Source organism: Hoplias malabaricus, chromosome X2 (assembly GCF_029633855.1).
Source record: "Hoplias malabaricus isolate fHopMal1 chromosome X2, fHopMal1.hap1, whole genome shotgun sequence".
Taxonomy (NCBI): domain Eukaryota; kingdom Metazoa; phylum Chordata; class Actinopteri; order Characiformes; family Erythrinidae; genus Hoplias; species Hoplias malabaricus.
The window spans coordinates 2,812,837-2,835,212 of record NC_089819.1 but is presented as its reverse complement, the minus strand read 5'-3'; the positions used below and the strand labels follow the sequence as shown (position 1 = coordinate 2,835,212).

The 22,376-nt window shown below is 38.2% G+C and overlaps 1 protein-coding gene across 1 annotated transcript in view; it reads left to right on the top strand.

Moving 5' to 3' along the window:
* The window catches only part of LOC136677288 (inositol polyphosphate 5-phosphatase K-like), a 30,539-nt gene extending 14,057 nt beyond the window's left edge, over positions 1 to 16,482 (top strand). The window contains exons 5-13 of the mRNA XM_066654783.1: positions 6,380 to 6,496; positions 7,199 to 7,374; positions 7,652 to 7,763; positions 8,322 to 8,431; positions 9,257 to 9,452; positions 9,546 to 9,683; positions 10,134 to 10,217; positions 10,308 to 10,412; positions 12,139 to 16,482. Of these exons, the coding sequence (XP_066510880.1) occupies positions 6,380 to 6,496; positions 7,199 to 7,374; positions 7,652 to 7,763; positions 8,322 to 8,431; positions 9,257 to 9,452; positions 9,546 to 9,683; positions 10,134 to 10,217; positions 10,308 to 10,412; positions 12,139 to 12,450 (1,350 nt within the window). The 3' untranslated portion in view covers positions 12,451 to 16,482. The remainder of the gene's footprint in view (positions 1 to 6,379; positions 6,497 to 7,198; positions 7,375 to 7,651; positions 7,764 to 8,321; positions 8,432 to 9,256; positions 9,453 to 9,545; positions 9,684 to 10,133; positions 10,218 to 10,307; positions 10,413 to 12,138) is intronic.
* The last annotated feature ends 5,894 nt before the right edge of the window (positions 16,483 to 22,376 follow it).

The following is a 22,376-nucleotide window of genomic DNA, read 5'->3' as shown; positions in this document are numbered from 1 at the left end:
TTAATAATTCCCATTTATATAATCTCATGGCAATTTCCAATTAGTAAGTATTATTACAAAAACACATGTTAATAACACTCAAAATATAAAAGGCCAAACAATAATATCAGGTTTCAAGATTAATACAATTTAAAAGTACACATAATTATATTGGGTTTAATTATAAGTAAAACATTCCTAAAAGAGATCAACGAGAGCAGTTTTGTAATTTACAATATGCAATGTCAGCTGTCTGCATGTAGTAATGAGTTTTATTTAGATATAGTAAGTCATTTGAACACCATAACTTAGAAAACTTGACCCTGGAAAGGAGCAGCCGAAAGGCGAAGAAGAAGAGGAAGAACTTAGAAAACTCTATTGCTGTTTTGACACAATCCATTCACAAAGAGTCATGGCTCTGCATATCACCATTTAATAGTGAGTACTGAAGAAATTACTCTATGTACTGAGGAAAATCACTGTGATAGTTGTGTTAGTGCCAGTCTGGCTGTGGTATTCACAGTCAGTTGAGGTAATAGTATTAAGATCAGCTTTTCTTAACCACAAGGCATTTGAAGTATTTTAAGTCTGTCACAAACATTCAAGTGATATAGAGCTTTATTTTGACTGTATATAATTTACATTGAAAAAAATTGGACAGCATGGTGGCACAACAGGTAGTGTCGCTGTCACACAGCTCCAGGGTCCTGGGATTGTGGGGACGAGCCCCACTCCGGGTGTCTATGAGGAGTTTGGTGTGTTCTCGCCATGTCCACATGGGTTTACTCCTGGTGCTGGTTGTGCAGCATAACAACATCCAAAACATTACAATGGACTGATTCTCAACATCTTGGATAAAAGCAAATCTTAAATTTAACACACTCTTATAAAATAATATATAGTTTTGCTTATTTGTCATTATGCCTTTTAGTGGTTTTAGATGAAATCTTTCCCACACTACAGTATATAGCTGTATATAACAGGAATGCTCTAAGCTTAACCTTAATGACAGTCACAGAAAGGTTTTTGTTCTTTCAGTTTAATAAAAAGCCCTAGTGTTCCCTAGACTTATTTTTTTTTAAACATGTTTTCTCTATGGTGCACAGTCAGGATGTTTTTGTGCAAATAACTTAGATTAGGTGCTTATCAGGAGCAAAGGGTTTTAGCATGTTTGTTGGACAGCAAACAGCTAGAGGTTATTGAATTAATGAGTGGCTTTGGTAATAAAATGGCTAGGTTTGTGTGTGAGGGGAAATGTTTTCAAGAATGTGTGCAGGCTGCAAATATTGGTAGATGTGGTGAAGCACGAGATTGGAATTTGCTGGTGGACGTACGTAAAAAACTGCAGGTCCCAGAGTGCATTGTGTTAACTACACTGAGGCCAGTCATGGTGCTGTACTCTGAAAGTAAACCGTTCCATTTGAGGATTCAGTAGATGAAGCATTTGAAAAGAAGAACCTGAAGTGTGTGGACCTCAGGGCTGAGGTGAGGGAATGCGGGTGGCAGGCATATGCAAGACCAGTGGAGATAGGTGTTAGGGGATTTGTAGCCAAGTCTGCCACATCTCTGCTTGTGTGGTTTGGCATCAGGGGCCACAAACTAAGAGCAGCTGTGAAAGAGTTATCAGAAACAGCTGAAAGGTCTAATAAATGGTTGTGGATAAGGAGCGCACTGATTACTTGGGGAAATGCTATTGTGATTGTTGGTGATGTAGCACGTAAAATTCATATGGAACTGGCAGCACTGAGCATGCATTAACAGTGCCAGTGGGGCTAGGAACAGCCTTAGTCACCAGGGAGGCCAGTGTAATTATGTTGCACCTGCTGCCTTAAGCATCAGCGCAGTATATTGTTCTTCTATTTTTCAGTATTATTATTCCGTGTTTCCTTGTCCGCTTAACTCGTCCCGTAATGTCACCGCACTCTAGCTTCTCTGCTCAAAAAACGTTTTTTCACTTTTTAGCCGAACAATTCGCCATAACTTCCTTATAGTTTCACCTAGAAACTTGTCCCTTCTAGCACCTGTAAATTTGAACATTTTTAAAAAAAAAAAAAAACGTTTTTAAGTTATGAATTTTTGTTCTGCACCAGGGAGGGTTTCGGCTCCCCTAGAGTTCAATGTATTTTTAAAGCGGCTCAGAGTGCGGTTTCTAAATTTTTCTCCCGTTTTTAACTCGTCATAACACGTTCAATTCGATCAATTTGATTTTTTTTCTTTTTCAATTTTTAGCCGAACATTTTGCCATAACTTCCTTATACTTTCACCTACAGACTTCCCCTTTCTCACACATGTAAGTTGTTTGAAAATACTGTTTTTGAGTTATGAATTTTTGCTCCCCACTTGGGAGGGTTTCACTCCCATAGAGCTCAATGTATTTTAAGAGCGGGTTGGAACGCAGAATTTCAAAATTTTGCCTGTTTTTAACTCATCATTACACCATCAATTCTCGCTCAAAGTGCAAAAATTTATACAACATCTCGATCTGCAGACTTTCCTTGTCGCAGTTTTGTTCATTTTTGGCCCTGGAAAAGTTTTCGAGCTACGGGAGGTTTTTTGGAGTTTCCCCCCCAGTCGAAATTCATTGATCGTGAGTCTGTCAGTTGTGTTCTCTGAGCGTGCGTGTGAGAGAGAGACAGAGAGGGGGGTGGGGGGCAGAGGGAGACACTGAGGGGGAGAGGTGTGAGGGACACAGAAATACATAGGCAGTCTCCAAGACTTTGAAGGTCATTTTTAAGGGGGACGCCTTAATTATCCAGGGTTTCTTAAGGTGGATTTTTTTTTACAATACCTCATTCACAATATATTAGCTGTCTTTTGAACATTTTAACCTTTATTTCAAGTGGTCATTTTTACATGTGGACATCTCAATACACTTGTGGGTTTCTTAAGGTGGAATTGTTTTATAAGGTGGAATTCAAAATGTATCGTTTTCCATTCCTTGCCTACGGAGCTCCATAGAGTCCAATGTAAACTGCCTGTGGGTGATTGCTCTCTTAACATCCCACTACCAACAGCTTAGCGGTCAACTCCTTCACCATAGCATCACCTAGGTACCCACGCGTTTACCGTATCGACGGCCTCGCTTGAAGCGGGAAAGACACGGATCGGGAGACGGGGGTTTCAGCGGCGCAACATCTCGCATTTCCTCCTGAAAATGCAGACCTCTAGTTTACAGTTGTTGATGGTAAAGTGTAAGGTAGGACTGGAAATTTGGCTTGGAGTCGGGTGGGTCTGGAATGCCAGATTTCACTGTTGAGCCTTCTGGAGGTGTTGTGCGCTTAATTCAGTGAAATACCAATGGGAGGAGGTGCCTAGCTGATGACCTCTGTGAAGCTCTAGCAATACATTGGTTGGTTTAGGTACTCATGAGATGGGCTCAATGAATAATGGTAGTTGTTAAGGGTAGCTGGTTGCTGATCAGATCATAAACGACCACAGCAACCTTATTGTTGAGGTTACAGCTTGTGCTTTTCACATAGAAATGTAGACACTCACTTCAGAATTAAACCAATGGAAATAAAGTAGGTGTAAGCTGTCCTTTGGGAGGTGAGCAATTTGAGAGCAGTGCACTGCTATCACACTTGACTCTACACACCGTTATCAAAGTCCTTCCCCCCCTGCCGACACCACACACTTGCACACACGAATTGCCCTGGGGTAAAGGCTGGCATCATCACTTTTCTATCAGGGATTCTTAATACAGTTTGACAGCTTTCAGTATTAATCCTAGTCTTTAATCCAGTTGCTGTCTGCACGCAGAAGCACACAGAAGATATTGGCAAGTGTGTCTGTGAGTGTGCATTTATGAATGTGAGCCTACAAATTCTTCATGGACATGGTATATGGGCATGGACTTTGATCTAGTCTCCCACACCCACATGGTTGGTCACACTTACAAAGCAAGTCCCGTTTATGGCTCAGCAAGGGCCGATTACGCAACATGATGATGCATAGTCATTGATTCTCTCTCTCTCTCTCTCTCTCTCTCTCTCTCTCTCTCTCTCTCTCTCTCTCGCTCTCTCTCTCTCTCTCTCTGAAAATAATATACGCTTTTTCCTTAGGGCTTTTCAAGCAATTTCAAGCAAAGAACGCTGTATGTGTGTGACGGGGCCATTTGTCTTTTAGAGAGACATTGCCTTTGCCTCTGGGTCTCTGCATGCATGTGGATGTATGTGTGTGTGTGTGTGTGTATAGGGTGGTCACTGCCACTGCATGTAGCTTCATGCATAGTAGCTTGCACTGCATTCAAGCCTTTAGCAAAATGCAAATTTGAGAGGGATTGACTGGACTAATTTTATTCAGAAATATCCCCTATTTCAAGTATTTAAATGGTGTGTGTGTGTGTGTGTGTGTGTGTGTGTGTGTGAGAGAGAGAGAGAGAGAGAGAGAGAGAGAGTAAAAGAGAGAATGAGATGGGTTGGAAAAAGAGGTAGCTCTTTAGTGTTCATGAATAGTCTAGAAATAGGCAACATTTGCATAAACAGACATTTAAAAGTAGGCTGCATATATTTGCTTGTGTAAGTGGGATAAAATAGTTTCAGTTAGGGCTTGACATTATATATTGTATAAACTGCATTTTTGCACAGTGTATAGGTGATATTTCAATATTTCAAACAGCAAAATACATTATGGCATGATAGTTCAATTTTTTTAATAGGCTAAATCAACAATGTTCTGAACTATGTTCTATGGAGTGATGGATGATCATCCAGTACCTTTGTGATGAGCTGGAGAGTTATTTGTCATCCACAAATCATATGTTATCAGTAGCTGACCTTACGAATAGTCACTGGAAAAAAAGCTAAATCCTCATATCAGTATTCCAGCTGATAGTGAAAAGCATTCTCAGAAGATCAGTGACTGCTCCTACAGTAAAGTGGTGCAATTATGTTATTAAACCCTTTGTTTTTAGGAGACGTTTTGGACAAACAGGTGCCAACAAACCCATGGGCCATGTAGTGTACGTCTTATACATATAAATATATTTTTATTATCATTATTCTATATTGAGTTGGACAGATTTGACATGATTTACAAAAATAAAAGGCTGCAGACAGGAAAAGATATAGCTGTTTAGCTTGATCCTTGAATCCTGCTCCTTGAGGTCTGATATGTGTCCTCTGTGTACGTGTACATCAGTGGCGATTGCTCTAAGACTGCAAGGGAAGCTCAGCTTCCTCTAAAATGCCAAAAAATAAGTGATCAAATATATACTGTTGTGTGTACATGTCATTGAATAAATATGCACTACAACGCGCTCAACTTTTGTTCAGAATCAGCTTCTTATCACTGGTAAAGACGCGGCTTTCCTCTCAATCAGCTTCACAGTGCTTTAAACAGTGAGGACGCTGAGTGTCCACAGAGTTCAATAGCGAAGCAGCGAAGTGCAGCGAAACGAGACGAGTCATTGGATAAATGCTGGGCTTTGTCCCGCCCATCGGGCGCTCAGCGTCTCTGGGGGTCTATGGGGCAGTGGGCTGGCCTCGTCTGGCCTGGACACTCAGCCTCTGCATGATGATTGGATGATCTGTCTGAGGCTGAATCCCTTTTTGATTGACAGCGAAATGAGCGAATCAGCGATCCTTTGGTGTAAAGATTCGTGGGAGCATTACATTTTCATTCTGTTCTGAGTTGAACCAGAGACTTTCTTAAACCTCTTAGCAGCATTTTCTTTGTTAAAAACGACTAGCGACAAATTGAGCTTCTATTTCTGGTCAGTTTTTGTAGCTGGTTGTGTTTGGAGACTGACTTCTATCACTCTTTCTGACTTCTATCGCAGTTTCTGTCCAGCGGGTGCTGCTGAGCCCCTCCACCGTCACAAAGCACTCACAGGCGGACACACTTCACATGGGCCAAGGCTGTTTAAGCAGCCTAGCTCTGCTGGCCATTGAGAGGACACTAGTCAAGTCCCTGGAAAAGACGCCTTGTTGGTACGACAGGGTCACAGATCATTTTGTTGAAAAGGAACGGAGGGTAGAATTTACGTATAAATAAACCGACACATTTTATGATGTAGGCCGAAATTGAGCTTCCCCTCCTTGAAAGACCAGCATCCGCCACTGGTGTACATATACGTTTTGTTTTTGGAAGATAAAGCGAACTGCAGACCTGGTATTTCTCTAAACTGTAGTTGTTACATAACATTTTACAGTGTTACATGACTTTAGTATATTGTAGACTTGCAATACGACATGTCAACCAATGCTCAAAACAAACAAGCTATTTCAAATAAATATTCAGCATCCATCAGTCATGTATAATGCATAATTAACAGATATAAATAATTCAGCATATTATGCAAAAATCTTGCATTATGCAAAAAAATACTCCATTTTCTTGTGTTTTAATCAATGCAATCAGTCTGAACCCAGTTTGTTGTCCTCTTTCATTTTGTTCACAGGTGACATCTCAAAGAATGCAGGGGGTCCTACTGCTGGTCTTTACTAAATATTTCCACCTGCCATTTATCAGAGGTGTACAGACAGAGAACACACGCACTGGACTTGGGGGGATTTGGGTAAGATATATCTTTTTTAGTCCTTTAAATAGATGACTGCTGTACTGTTGCTCAAAATTTACTACAGATTTCTGTATTGCCAGCAAAAATATAAATAACCTACAGCATGGAATATTTGTGTTAAGCTTTTTTTTTGTTTTTCTTCCATTGTTTGTTACTTTTTGCAAAAAGTTTGCAACAAAAGTTAATATAGTTTTGTAAGTGCGCTTTAAATCTTATAAAACAATAATGAATACATACATTTTAGGTCATATGTTAAACGATTCATTTAGTTCTGATGAACTACTAAACATAAGCTGAAACATAGTAATTGCAGCATCAAAACAGCCACACCACCAGCAACTTGTGCTCCTGAATGTCTCCTGCATGATAATATGGAAACACACATTAATAACAAACTGCATGTTTATTATTGTATATTTTCCTTCTGTTTCTTACTGCAACACTCACTGTGTTTGTTCTATTTTTTGTTCTATTTTATATGTATTTCTATGCCTTTGGAAAATGTGGTTTGATTTTGACAAAACATACATTCCACCACATGTCAGTAGATGTACAGGCAAACATTAAATACAGTTCAAATACCAATGCAAAAGAACTTTCATAACATTTCAGGTTAAGATTTTTGTTTTTTATATCATTTCTGACACACTGTCCATCTCATTCATTCTCCCTAAATAGTCCTCTTCTTGTCTCTTGCAGGGCAATAAAGGTGGTGTGAGTGCTCGCATGACTGTGTTTGGTCACTCTATCTGTTTCTTAAACTGCCACCTGCCTGCACACATGGAGAACACAGACCAGCGCATGGAGGACTTTGAGAGCATTCTGCAGCAGCAGCAGTTTGAAGGCCAAGCTGCTATGGGAGTCCTGGATCATGAGTGAGTTCTATAGAAAGATACATACACTCTGTCACAGCAACATATTACCGTTTAGCTCCAAAATGAAACCATGTATGAGAAAACATATTTTGGATTAGTTGAAAGAATGTATTTCTGGCTTTACACTGTGGTAATTTCATGCACATTTAGCTACTTGAAACTTGCATGAAAGTAAATTAAATACAACTGAACAAGCAACTATATATATTAAACTCTCCTTATGTTAGGTTTATTTTGGCAATTATGAGGCTAAAAGGTCCAATGTTTTTATATGCAGTGTTGTTTTCTGGTTTGGAGATCTAAACTTTCGTATTGAAGACTTGGAGATGCACGTCATCAAGGCAGCTATTGATAACAATAAACTTTCCATCCTGTGGGAAAAAGACCAGGTAAATGATTCATTCATTCATTCATTCTGTAACCACTTATCCAGTTCAGGGTCGAGGTGGGTCCAGAGCCCACAGGAACACACCCAAGAGGGGTGATATTCAATTATAATTTTTTTTTATTGAATTTTAATTAACTGCTATGCTCTTCGGCCAGTCTCTGCTTAAAAATTGTAGTATTCAAAATCCACATGTTATATATGCAAGCTATTTTAGACAAGTAGTCTGGGAATTCACAAAGCATTGATGAGTCTTGGTGCTGGTTAAATGCAGTGCTGAATTCTCATGCATCATCTATTTCTGCCACTTGATGTCTGACTTTTTTGATGATTTTTCAGCAAGCTACACTTTATGCTTATAAACAAGAATGACCAAGTAGCCAAAACATGCTTGTTTCTCTATCTGACTGCATTTGGGTTAAGGCTTTTTAACACAGCTTTAACACACATAATAATATAAATCTGAATATTTCAGTCACTAGTGCTTAATAATCTTAATAATCAGTTATTATGCAAAAAAAATATGTGTTTTCTTGTCTTATCTCCTTGTCTTACTTTGTAGCTTAACATGGCCAAAGACAGTGAAACTGTCCTGGAAGGCTTTGAAGAAGGACCACTCAAATTTCCTCCAACCTATAAGTTTGATGTAGGGACAAACACATATGATACCAGGTACACTTGAATTTAAACTTCTGATAACACATAAAACCCTGCATGAGTAAACTCTGCCCTGTTTAACCATACTTGGATGGCTGTTCTAGTATTCAGACTTGTCACGGTTCAGGGCGAAAACTTTAGGGTTATGACTGATTTTATAACTACCAATAGACAACTACAGACCGTTTAGAGATGAACAATAATTCACTGGGTATCTCTGATCCATGTGTACATTTTCATGAATCATAAATTAAAGTCATCTCTCAAGCTGAATGTTCTACCTCAAAAGTAAATCCTCTGTACTTAAATAATAGCTACCATTGTAGGCATTAACTTGAGATGAAAACAAATAGTTTAACGCTGTAAAACTCTTGTTTCTGTGCATGAAATTGACCTTAATAATCTCCATAAATTCATCTTGTAACCATCTAAGCAGCTTACTCCGAAATGTTTTCATAGAGGTTACTTTGACTTGTCAACAATTCATCATCAATGGCTTATAATGCCAAATCCAACATTTAGAAACGTATCTAGATGTTTCTGGGCATCTTTAGTGGCAGTAAAACCAGTGTAGTACCGTATTGCAATGCCAGACCTTTATTTAGAACTGATGATCTCAAAAATCACAAAGTATGTATCCTAGGTGCCCTGATAGCTACATGCCTTATACACTGTCTTATTCAAGTAAGGCTGTTGCTATGGAGCTTCGTGCCACTTCACTGCAGAGAGCTGCACAGTAACTAATTGAAGCTATTTTTATTTTCGAGTCCTACTCAGAACATTTTCATTTAAGTCTGTAAGTCATCAACAATATCTGAATGCGTTCTTTTTTTTTCTTAGTGGGAAAAAACGTAAACCAGCATGGACTGATCGTATTCTCTGGCGTTTGAGGCCAATGGCACCTGCCAGCAACAACAAGCGCAGCTCTGTATCAGGACTGACTAGTGGCACCCGGGTGACACAGCACTTTTACCGTAGCCACATGGAGTACATCATCAGTGACCACAAGCCTGTCTCCTCTATTTTTACCCTCCAGGTTGGCACACAGTAAATGAAATAAAAAGCAGGGGAAGGTCTTTTGTCAGAAATATGTTGCACTATAATCTTTACTATGCAATGGTCTCTGCAGTTCCCATATAAGGTGGATATTCCTCTGGTGACCCTCACTGTAGAGGATGAATGGAGAGAAGTAGCTGACGCCGTTGCTAAATTCAAGGTAGCACCTAACTACTCCCGAAGTTCCTGGGACTGGATTGGTCTTTACAAGGTAAACATACATAAAAGTTAAAAAGTACATTGTGTTCATTGCAGAATTGATCACATGGATTAACAATGTAATTTTAATGTTTAAATGTTGAAGTATATTGAGTGTTTTATCAGGTTCCATCTTTATTATGTTCTATAATATCAGGGTCTATCAGAAGTTTTATTAGGTCTATAAGGAGATGATAAATTATAAATTTATTGTGAACAGAATCAACAGCACCCCCCCCCCCTCACACACACACACAACTACAATATAAAACCCCTGAACCACCCCCAAAACAACCCCAACCTAACAAAAGGGCTGTTGTTGAGCTTGCTGAGAGCTCCCCCTTGAGCTTCCAAACTTGGTCTCACCACACTCTGTTGATATAAGTTTCGGTGTAATGACATTTATGTAGGAAATGGATTTGGCAAATTTGTAAACAATATTCAAAACAATGTGTGTATACAGGTTGGATTTAAACATCATAAAGATTATGTGGGTTACACTTGGGCAAAACAGGAAGAATCTGATTATTTGAGACAGGAGCACCAGGTAAGACATGTCATACTTTATACTACAATATAAATAATATTTTAACAGATGCATTTGTATTTGATTAGGAGTATTTTTTTACCACTCTAGATTACATTTGCAGAGGAGGAGTTGCCAAAGGAGTCTGGAGACTACATCCTGGGTTATTATAGCAACAATATGAGTACGATTGTGGGTGTTACTGAGCCATTCCAGGTAACTGTTCTTAATCAAAATGAGCTTACTAACAAAACCCCTTATTGCTGAAGTATTTTTTTTATTTAAGTCAAAATACTTTCAGTTACATTTATTATCTCATATGTAAAACTCCTTTTAATCCATAAGAATGAATTTGCCAGCCTCAAGTATAGCCTGTTGTTGTTTTTTTATTATAATTATTTGTTAGATATTGAAAAATACATGGTATGAATGCAAGGCTGACATCATTAAATGTTGCCCTTTGCTTAAAGATATTGTGTACATTTTAACCCTGCAGCATCAAAAAAAATAGAAGTACTCTACAGGTAAATTTTTGCTCATCAAAATTACAAAAAGTAAAAAGGTACCCTTTAAAGAACACAGTCTTAGAAACCAATTGTGTACCTTAAAGGTACATAGCATTCACTTTTCCAGTGGGAAAGTACAGTTTGAAAACATGTTTTCCAATAGGAAAATACAATGAAAATCATGGAATTAAAACAGGAGTCAGCGCAACTTAAAAATATATTATTGCAATGATATATGGTACAATTATATGCTTTATTGACAAAGGTATGCCAAATTTCTCCTGATCATTTAATTCAGGTGTTTCATTCATTCAAATTGCCACAGGTGTATAAAATCAAGCGTGTTCATAACATACCTTCCCTTCTAGATACTCCATGATCAACTGTGAGTGGTAGCATTTAGGAACCACAAGAACTCTGAATCTAAGTGGCAGAACGCAGATATGTAGAGAGCCAAATGCTGAAGCGCACAGTGTGTGTGAAAGTCATCAAAGCTCTGCTGACTCAATAACTGGAGTTCCAAAGTTCCTCTGACATTAACCTGAGCACAAAAACAGTGTACCAGAAGCATCATGGCATGTGTTTCCATTGCCAGGCAACTTCATGAAAGTCTTATATCACCAAGCACACAGGCAAATGTTGGGTGGAGTGGTGTAAAGCATACTTCCATTGGCCATTGGAGCAATGGAAACATATTCTGTGGAGTGATGAATCATTCTCCTGCATCTAGCAGTCTGATGGACAAGTCTGGGTTTGATGAATGCCAGGAGAACTTTACCTGCCTGACTGCAACCTGCCAGCTGTAAAATTTGGTGGAGGAGGGTTAATGATATAGAGTTGTTTTTCAGGGGTTGGCCCGGGCCCCTTAGTTCCAGTGAAGGATAAACTTGATGCTTCAGCATTTCAAGACATTTTGGACAATTGTTTGCTTCCAACTTTGTGGGAACAGTTTGAGAAAGGCCCTTCTCTATTCCAGCATGACTGTGCCCCAGTGCACAAAGCAAGGCACCTAAAGGCATAGTTGGGTGAGTTTGGTGTGGAAGAACTTGACTGGCTCACACAAGTCCTGACCTCAACCCCACTGAACATTGTGTGATGAACTAAAATGCAGATTGCAAGCTAGATCCTCTCGTCCAACGTCATTATCTAACCTCACACATGCTTTTCTGGATGAATGGGCCAATATGTCCACAGACATACTCCAAAATCTTGTAGAATATCTTCCCAGAATAGTGGGAGCTTTAATAGCTGCAAAATGGAGATCAACTTCATATTTAGGCCTATGGATTTAGAATGGGATATCATAAAATATCATGTAGGTGTAATGTGTAGGTGTCCCAATATTTTGACCATATTGTGCATTATTTAACTAAAAAGTGTAATTCGTCTCTAATGTGTTACTGTGTTGTTTTTATTCTCCTTTCATTGTCCTGCAGATTCAGCTTCCCACCTCCAGCACAGCTGGTCTCAGTCCATCTGACAGCTCAGACTTTACCTCCGATGATGAGGTAAGACAGCCTGACTCACGTGACTCCAGCCCAGTGCGAGGCAAGCGAGGCAAGCGAGGCGGCAGCAGCAGTAGCAGCAGCACCCGGAGCCCCACACCTACAGAGGGGCAGGCGGAAAGTTCCCATAATCCTCACTCCAGAGATACCTCTCCACATTCTGACACAAAGGCAGGAAGTAGCCCCAAAACCGATGACTCCACTGATGTCGCAAACTCGGGGAAGAACAATGGCAAGCCTTAGATGAGCACACTGTTAAAAGTGAAGGGTGATATATCAAAGAAAGGAGCTGCAGGATTATTTTGGAGGTTTCTTGGCGTCTTTTGTGAATTGTGATGTCATCGTTATGTGAAGATGTTGTCTTCTGTGTTGCAGTGGTGCAGGGCAGAGGTAGGCCTTTAGTAAGTGGCTCTCTCTATGACGCTTACGAGGGTAAGAAGACTTATTGTCCGTGCCTGTTTCGCAGTAACCTGAAGTCATACTATATGCACATTCTTCACTCTTTCCTTTTTCCTTATCCCAGCAAGTTAAAAGCACAACAGTTCAATTCTGGGACAGTAAGAAGCAAGTGGCAATATCATGAGAGAGGATTTAATCAGTGATTTTACAAATTGGATGATTTATGCCAATTTGTCTTCATTTATTGACTGTAGCATCTACTTTGGTCTGGGCTGAATGAATCACAGTCGTTGCCAAGATTCTGAGAAACTGCCAGGATTCAGTTTGTAGAACAGCCAGACTAATTGCACAGATGAGAGTAGTGCTTTTCATCCTTCACTACTGCAGAAACATATCAGGATTTCAACAAGGCATTTTTCTTGTATTTAAAAAATGCCTATTTTTTCTATCAGAATACTGGGTGTCTATGTGAAGGGAGGTAGATGTGTATACATAATATCCCACTCTTGTTTGAGTTACACTTGGCCATTCCACTGCACATTGAACAAATATATATTCCCATACAGTCTGCTATCGTAACACTTTAAAGGAACACTAGGTAAGATTTAGTGTTTTTGGCTCCTGGGGTCCCAATAGAGTTGTGGTTTTACAGACAGCCCTGTCCTGAAATCAAGGGGGAAGGGAGAGGAGAGGGTGGTTTCCTACTCCTCCTAAAGTTACATAATGGAGTTTCTGCACTGCTGATGTCTACCTTTTTAAGGTAAAGATACAACCCAGTGTTTCTTTAATAAAACAAATAAGAATGTTGTTGTGTTATGATATGGCAGGACCGTTTTAATCATGTAATTAGTTACCTGCAGGGTTACTGCTGTGCTGTTTTACAGTTTCTTGTTACAGTAGATGTCCTTTAAAAATCCTTGCCTCAAAAATCTGAAGTCACGTTCTTCCCACCTTTCATTAGTAATCCAAGGCAAACAGAAACATACTGACATTCCAATTCAAGGCAACATTTTTTTTGCCAGTTATCATTAATAGTTTAGCTTGACATAGGAGGTAAGACTCAATAGATATCAGAAAAAAATCAAGGTTGTGGATTAAAAGAGTAAGATAAATGAGTTTCAGTGAAAATTCAAAGGGACTTTTTTTTTTTTAGTTTACATGACCATATGCCATGTCACTTCAGATGTCAAAGGACATTACAACAGAGTTTTGGGGCTGAATTTGAGCTGTAATCTATATCAAAAAAGTACCACATCACTACTTTAAATGTGGTAGGAACCCTAGGGTATTCTGTGTTGTCTAGAGTTTTCTAGGATTTGTCCTCTGTGGTAAAGATCTCTTCTCTTCTCTTCTCTTCTCTTCTCTTCTCTTCTCTTCGTAGTATTCACAGTGCTTTCTCCAGTAGCAAAATGTCGGAGTAGTAGCTAGTGAATATCAGTGAACCATATTGGACGTTTTGTGCCATGACTCCTTAACTTTTTGACACAGTGTGCTGTCTCACTGTAATGTGATAGTGAGAGAGTGTGTGTCTGTGTATTTGATTCTGTACATGTGTTTGCATGGCCGTATGTCATAATTCAGTGATATATTGTGCTGTCAAACTCCTTTATATACTGTAGTTGAATGGGAAAAAATAAACAGAAACAATGCTGATTTATTGTTTACTTAGGGATTGAGGAAACAAAGACAATTAAGGTGCTCTTTTGTGTATTATTAGATTTTTTTTTTTATCTTTTCTTTTTTTTTGCCTTTTCAACTTTAATTCAACATAATGCAAATGCAACCTAAGCAAAAGCCATTTTCAGAGATCTTGACCACTGGAGAAATAACCTTGTTAAAACGTTTGGGCAGATCTGGTGAAAATTTGCTCATTAGATTTGCTGGGAGTGAATTGGAAATTACAGGAATTTTTATTAATAACACAACAAACCGCAGGTATTCAGCACAAACTCTAGACCAACAATTCACTTTACACTGAAGTGTTTTTCCATATTCCAAATAGCTTAGCTACCATATCAATATTAAATATAATATTTTAAGATGCTTATTAAAGACAACTCAGGATGTCTGCAATATTCTGCAGCTCTTAAGGCACAGGATTCTTTTCCACAAAAGGGCACACATAAGTAATAGGCATGCTTCCTTTCCTACTCCTTTGTTACTCTACTGTAATCTTTGTAACACAGGAAACAAGAGCCCTATACTTTTAAAGATCAATTATAAAGACTGCACTTCTTGACTGATATTTGTTTTCCTTTTGGTCAGGTCAGATGTTCCTGTTCAGACAATATGTCTAGGACCTAATTATGGGAGCTAATTTTACAGCCATTTTAGTGTACAGAATGTCTCAGTGACAGTTTAGTGTAATTTTATTTTACCTTTACAAAGAGCAGAAAAGTTACAGGGGGCACTTTTCACCATAACTGTTTTATATTTGGAGTGTCTTCAGAACTGGATCCACTTTTTTGAAATTGGAAGCCAGCAACGAATCCCTGGAAATGTAGACAATGAAGACTTGTTATATATTTAAAATCCAAGCTTAGTCTGATGAGATAAACCTCTAATTAAATGTGAGATGAAGTCTAACCCTCAACCTACATATTTATCACCAGAAAGCCCAAAGGCCCACAGGAAAATATTTTCCTTGTTGCTTTAAATAAAAAACAAAACAAAGAAACATTATATAAGATATATTTAGGAGAATTTTTAACACAGATGCTTGTATGTGTGATATATATTGCTGAACCTAAAATATCATAAGCATGTTTTATACCAGGCAGAATGGTGGCAAATAAAGTAAAATATTTCTGCGTGTAAAATAAAAAAAAACAACAACAACAACATAAATGAAGCTGTTTTATGTGCCATTGTTGCAGGACTTGATACAGTTAATTTTGACCATTAATTTTTCCACTGATTTTTATGACCAAGTGCCCAGTTGCCCAAAATAACATCAACCAATCAGTGTTGGCTTGACATAAGATGGTGCCACCACAAATATAGTAGTTGGAAAACCCTGCTTTAATAGGGCCAGTTTTTTTCTTTTCTTTTCTTTTCTTTTTTGGCCACACACAGACAACGATACATTGACCAGATAGACACTGCATTGATTAGTTCTAATTAGGTTAAATGTCTGGGTGAAGATTATGGGTACATATGCAATGCAAGACTTTTTGCTGAACAGCAGGCTCCCATCACTTAAACAAATTGGATAGATTAGAGAAACTGCACGAATATTCAACTTATGCTGGGGAAGTCAGTTCCTGGTTTCCAATAACAAGAAAATGGGAACCTAAACCAGTTCAGGAACCTCTGCCTTTAATAATAAGGTATAATGAATTTACGTTTAGTGCTTTATAAAATGTTCCATGGAGAGAACATAATGTTCACGCATACTGTTAAGGAATGTTATTGTTGAAATTATGTAGGGATTTTTAATGGAATATTATGTGTATGAAATAGATGTAAAGAATAGATGACAATCAATGCCAAAAAATAGAGGATATTGTATGTAAGTGTATTAATTTATTTTTTCATTGCTGTATACTCTACTGTATGTAAAGTGTCATTCTGTTGGCCAGTGTCTTGAAGGCATTATGATAAGGACATTTTTTGTTATTATTATTTTTATTTTTTATTTTGATTGTTACTGTTTTAATTCAATTCAGCCATTGATTAAAATCATATTTACAGATTAAAGCTTATTCCTTTAAGGTAGTTTATGACTGATCTAATTTTCAGTTTTACACATTTTAAGTTGTATCTTTTATTGTAAGTTTTAAATACATATTTATTTGATAAACTTGTGAAAGATGTCTTGAGAAGAGAGCCATCTGGCCACTGTTGTTGAAAAACTGTTGTCCAAAAGAAAATAAATGCCGGTCAAAGTGGAATACTAACATTCTCATCTTTTTGCTTTCAATGTATAAGATGTAAACATGTATAAACAACAATTCAAGTTCAACAATGAAATCTGGACACCATGCAATGGCACATATTTCCCAGAAGTGTAAGTACATCAATTGAAATCAGACATGTACAAGCATGTCTATATCACAAGCTGTGTATGTCAAGATTTTAGTTACGTAACACATAATATGTTACATAATGGGCGTAAACTTGTCATTATGCTTCTGCAATTATTATTATTTTTTATTTTTTTGATGTTCAGTATGCATTAATTCTAAGTATCTTGGTGATGTATTACTGAACTATTCTTAAAATGAAGCATATATTCATATGTAACACTGTTTCTATCTCTTTATCAGACTGTCTGTCTGACAGACCAGACAGACAGACAGACAGACAGACAGACAGACAGACAGACAGACAGATAGATAGATAGATAGATAGGTTTAAGAAAGTACACAGTAGCATTAACATCAGTCCAAAAACATTGAGGTGAGGTGAATTGGCTTCTCTCATAACTCTCCTGGTGTGTGAGTGAATGAGTGTGTATGTGAATGAATGTCTGTATGTGTGAGTGAAAGTTTATGTGCTCAGATATGGACTGGCGCTCTGTCCTGGGTGAAACCCTAGTGCCCGATGCAGTCCTCCAGGTGGACGGTCGTTCCTGGTTGAGAGTACACTGCGAGTTTGCCTGCCGCTTCTCGCCGGTGTGTGTGTGTGGATTGAATGTTGAGTGTTGATTGTAAAGCGTCCTTGGGTTTCTAGAAAGGCGCTTTATAAGTGTAACGTTAAAGAAATAACATTTAAGCAACGCAATATTAATTTGTATGTCAATATGAAATATATTAATGTCCAACAATAGCCTTTGATACATCTTCCATTATTTCTGGAAAGGAAGGGTCTTACTTTCAGTTTTTCAAAGTAATCTGCTTAGATATTTTTAGACATTTCCAAAAGTCAGTCTTAGAAGTTAGAAGCATTTACACTTCATATGGTCCATTGATTATTTTTTTCCTCATCGGCAACTTTTCAGATCAAAGTGAAGTGCCTTCTTTCATGCTCCTTTTTTTTTTCTCCAGACATGAACCCAATGTAGAGGGTGGTTTTCTCCTGTATCTTTCAAATTAAACACATTTTTGTGTTTCATCGTTTCATCTGGGTTTAGCACTGTAATGAAAATATATGACTTAAACAATATTAAGTATTAGGTATTAAGTACCTTTTTTAAATATTGTACATTTTCTAAAATTAAATGTGACCTATTATTTAATCTTATGATATTTAAATTTTACAATTTTGATGACATGTTTTTAACACCACTGCTGGTGCCCACTAGAGGGACACAACAGTACAAATATACAGTGCTAATCTCAGGGCTGGTCCTGGGAAACACTTTAATGCGGAGCACCTGGGATTCTTAGAGCTGAGACTAGAAATTTCAACAAAAATATCAAACGCACAACTGTTAATTAATGACATAAAATAAACGTTCATATAACAAAAGTGCTAAAGCAGAAGTGATTTGTTGATATGTAAGGGGCACTTCATGTGACCATCATTTGTTTAGAGGTGAGCTGAGGAAGAGGGCCTTGGGTTCTGAGACTGATAAATGAAACCCAACAGCTACCGGAATACCCCCAACACTGATAACGGGGTTTAACGCAGTATCTCAAGTTTTACACTGTATTTTGGTATTTACAATAGACTTAATTGTACGTTGAAAAAAATACTCTAATGGTTACTGTAGTACGTTCTTTACAGAAACCTGAAAAACAGCAGAACTAATAGTTTACATTTGTCTAGCTGTAGATTGCAAACCTCAGCAGGACACCCAAAAGCATCTTAAGGTTTTTTTTTTTTTATGCGTCTTAGTTACCTGTAACACAGGTTAAAACATGTTCTGTAACAGTTTATTGTAGGTCATGGCTACATGACAACACAACGTTGCTATTTTTTCAGTTTTCTACATCATTTGAACACAGCAGCTGTCCTTCACATTGTGTGAAACTTTAGTTATGAATGCACAAATAGAAATGCTCCACTGTTAGTTGGAATAAAATCTTTTAACATTAACTTCCATTGAAAGATAACATGTTTTTCCTTGTCCTGTAAAGTTATTATTTTTGGAGATACTTTTCTTTATTACTGGACATCGGCAATAAGCCTTTTGTGGCAAGTGTAATTAACATCTATTAAGGCCTGTTCCAAAAGAACAGCAGTTTATTACTGCTGTGGAGCAGCAGGTAGTGTCACAGTCACACAGCTCCAGGGACCTGGAGGTTATGGGTTCGATCCACGCTCTGGGTGACTGTCTTGGTGTGTTCTCCCCGTGTCCGCGTGGGTTTCCTCCGGGTGCTCCGGTTTCCTCCCACAGTCCTAAAACACACGTTGGTAGGTGGATTGGTGACTCAAAAGTGTCTGTAGCTGTGAGTGTGTGAGTGAATGTGATTCCTGAATGTGTATTCCCGCCTTGCGCCCAATGATTCCAGGTAGGCTCCGGACCCACCGCGACCCTGAACTGGATAAGCGGTTACAGACAATGAATGAATGTGAGATGGGGTCTCGATAGATCAGACATGTTTGCCAACACGTCCCACAGATACTTGATCCACGTGATTTGGAGGCAGAGTTAACACATTGAACCCCCTTTATCATACTTTTCTATCCATCCCAGAATCATTTTTGCAGTGTTGCAGGGCACATTATTGTGCTGAAAATGCCACTCCCTTTGGGGAATAAGTATTCACTCATTCGGCCCCTTGTTGTTTCGCTCCAGTGTCCACCAAAGGATGATTGACCCCACTTTAGAGTCTAGGGCGCTCTCATGGTTTCTTTCTCATGTTCTGAAAGACTTTTCCCTGCCACTGTCCCCTCAGCAAATTAAACTTGGGGCTAGTACCTGGATCTGGTTTGTGACACCAGCTGTAAATGGTCCTTTAACTATATAAATTAATTTAAACTGAATTGAATGATTATAGTTGCTCAAATCCTTTGTTCATTTCCAACACATCAACTTACATTCTGGTTAAAGTGATTATATAATCAGTCTTATCCACTTGACCTGTCTGTGGTTTTAATATTGTGGTGGGTCTGTGTATATTTCTTAATATTCAGGATATGTCAGTGTCTTTTAATACATTCAATGGCTTAGCATTTTAACAGATTTTTTCAGAGGCAGATTTTATTATCTAAAATCACACTGACTAATAGTGAAAATAACAAGGGAAATTGTAAATGTGACCAATCCCAAGGCACAACTTAACATTCATAGACTAGACCACTGATAAAGTACATGGATGAGATGAGATCTGAGAGTCCAGAATTTTGCTGACATTTTGCTTCATGTTGCCAGCTTCCTGTGGCAATACAAGCAAAGATTTAATGATCCTCCTGCATATTGTGTAATGGACAAGTCTGGACTTGATGAGCACACTGCATATTGTGTAATAAAGCTTCATTAAAATCATTATGACAAGGTCAGATGACTCCTCTTCACTTGACTCAAGGCTGCCGTCCTAAGTGTTGATAATGAATTGAGAGTAGGTCACAATATTGTAGAACTAGTACATCTGGAAATTAGTGTATTATGTAATATTTCAATGATATAATATTGCTTGATAGGAGGATTTATAAGAAAAACATCCGTTATCCTGCCTGCCATTATCACCATGAGAAAGATGGGGTGTGTTTTTGTAAGTGTGAGAGCTTGTGTATGTTTGCCATGGTGCCTTTCTGATGCAATACTTGGCTCGAGTTGGGAGGTGTGTCATTTAGGCAATGCCATTGTGTTAGAGACTCATGCCCCAATTGTGCTTTCTCACTGTGGTGCTGCAGACGACTTCATTTCACATTTAGTACTGCTGAGTAATCAAATTCAGGTCTTATTGTGACTGAGCTGCTGTGCGTTTGTTTGAGCTTTCGTACTCATCCTTCATTTAAACATTGCAATGTGATTTCTAGTAGTCGTGACAAGAACTTTTAGTCCTTTAAGTCCTACTGAGGTTTAAATTCATTTGCTTTTATCAACTATTGATAGCAAGCTATTGATAATGCATTTTAATGTGGAATCAGCATTCACCTTATCTATATGGCTGCCTTACTCAAGCTGAAAGCTATCTTTAAAAGATGGGCTGAGTCAGATATTGAAGCAATTGCAGCAACCGATTAAAAAATAATATATTTCAATATAGATTTTGATGCACACTATAAAACTACACAATTAGAAACTAACCCCCATTTTAGTCGCTTAATATCCTCAGGAAAGCATTGCCAACAGTACAGGAGGCCCAGGAATAACTGCACATGAGCCTAACCATACCCAGTGCTGAGCATAATTTATTGGTGTATAAACCTCTTGAGTATTGGGCTGTAGAGCAGTGGAATTTCCTTATTCACATATATTCATGTCAAATAAAATATAGATTAGTGTGTTCAAATACATGCAAGCGTCCACATAAATGAACGTAAGTAGATTAGTAAACGAATTACTATTCTGCCCAATCCTGAAATTTGAGTTCACTTTACTGCTGAAAACAACAGCAACAACAAAAATCTAATGTTTATTTGTACTGACATTACTGGCCTACATGTCTATTAGCCTATTACTCCCAAAACAATTGCACTGACAGTTAGAGAACATGGCCAAGAAATCCCAAAGTTAACATGTACAAAAGTTAAGCTTATTATTTATTGTTTCATTACAGAAATACAGTGTTTAGTTGCCACATAAACAATGGTTTGAATTTTTTTTCACATCCACATATACGTAAAGCGTGATGTATTCCCAGGCCCTTATTTCAGCTTAACGGCACATCAAGAGCTAGAGGGATTTCATGACCTTCCGTTTACTAACGTCATAGTGCTACATGAGTAGGAGTCTGAGCTGGAGGAAGTCAAAGTCAACCGAATGCCAGTCATCATGTGCTATGTGTGTATATAGGCCACTGATAAGTTAGCGATAACATTTGACAGTTGTTTCTTGCCGTGGCCACTATATCCCATCTACGAATGCAGTGTTGCTCGTTTTTTGCAGATGCCTTATCAGTGTTCTGTGAAGTACATTAAGAGTGGGGCTATAATTACCTTCACTCTGCAATCTTGATTATTTGCAGCTATGCTAAAATTAAAGTCAGGTGTACAGCAGCAGGCTACCTGAGTTGAAAAACTCTGGGGGAAAATAGATAAGAAGCATGGTGGCGGGGTAAAGCTTAGCAGCAGCAAATGTAATTTCTTACATAACTACATTCTGGGTTTCACAGAAAGGGTCCACCAGGCCGATTCAGAGCAGCGCTGTATTTTTCTAATTTAATAAAAAAGCACTGGTACTGGACACAGGGTCGGTAAGAGAAGCACAGATAAAACCTGAAATACATAGAATGTTCAACTGAGTTTGTACACTTCAGTGCGGAAATGGTTGTAGGGCCTAACTGATTACAGTCTGCTCTGAGGTTAAATACACCATTAGGCTGAAACTGAATTAAAATGGAGGTATAATAACTGAGATAAGTCCAGTTCAACCTTGCACATTTTTTAGAAAAAATCATTTACTTGCATAAATTGCAATGACTAATGCAGTACTGATGTACAGGTGTGAATTATGTCCATTTATTGCAGGGTAGAGTGAGGTTACATTAAGCTGGACACCCGGTAAACAAATGTTGGAAAGAAGTGTGCTGAATGAATAAATGTGATATTGTGTGTGTATGTATACATATATATATATATATATTTATTTATTTATTTATATTTATTTATTTATTTTTTTTTAACTTGCACTGTGACCACGCCCGCTCAGCCCTTCCCCCGCCCTCTCTTTGCCTTTTCGCGCGCGGTCGATCCTGAATAAATAGGGGCGGAGCGTC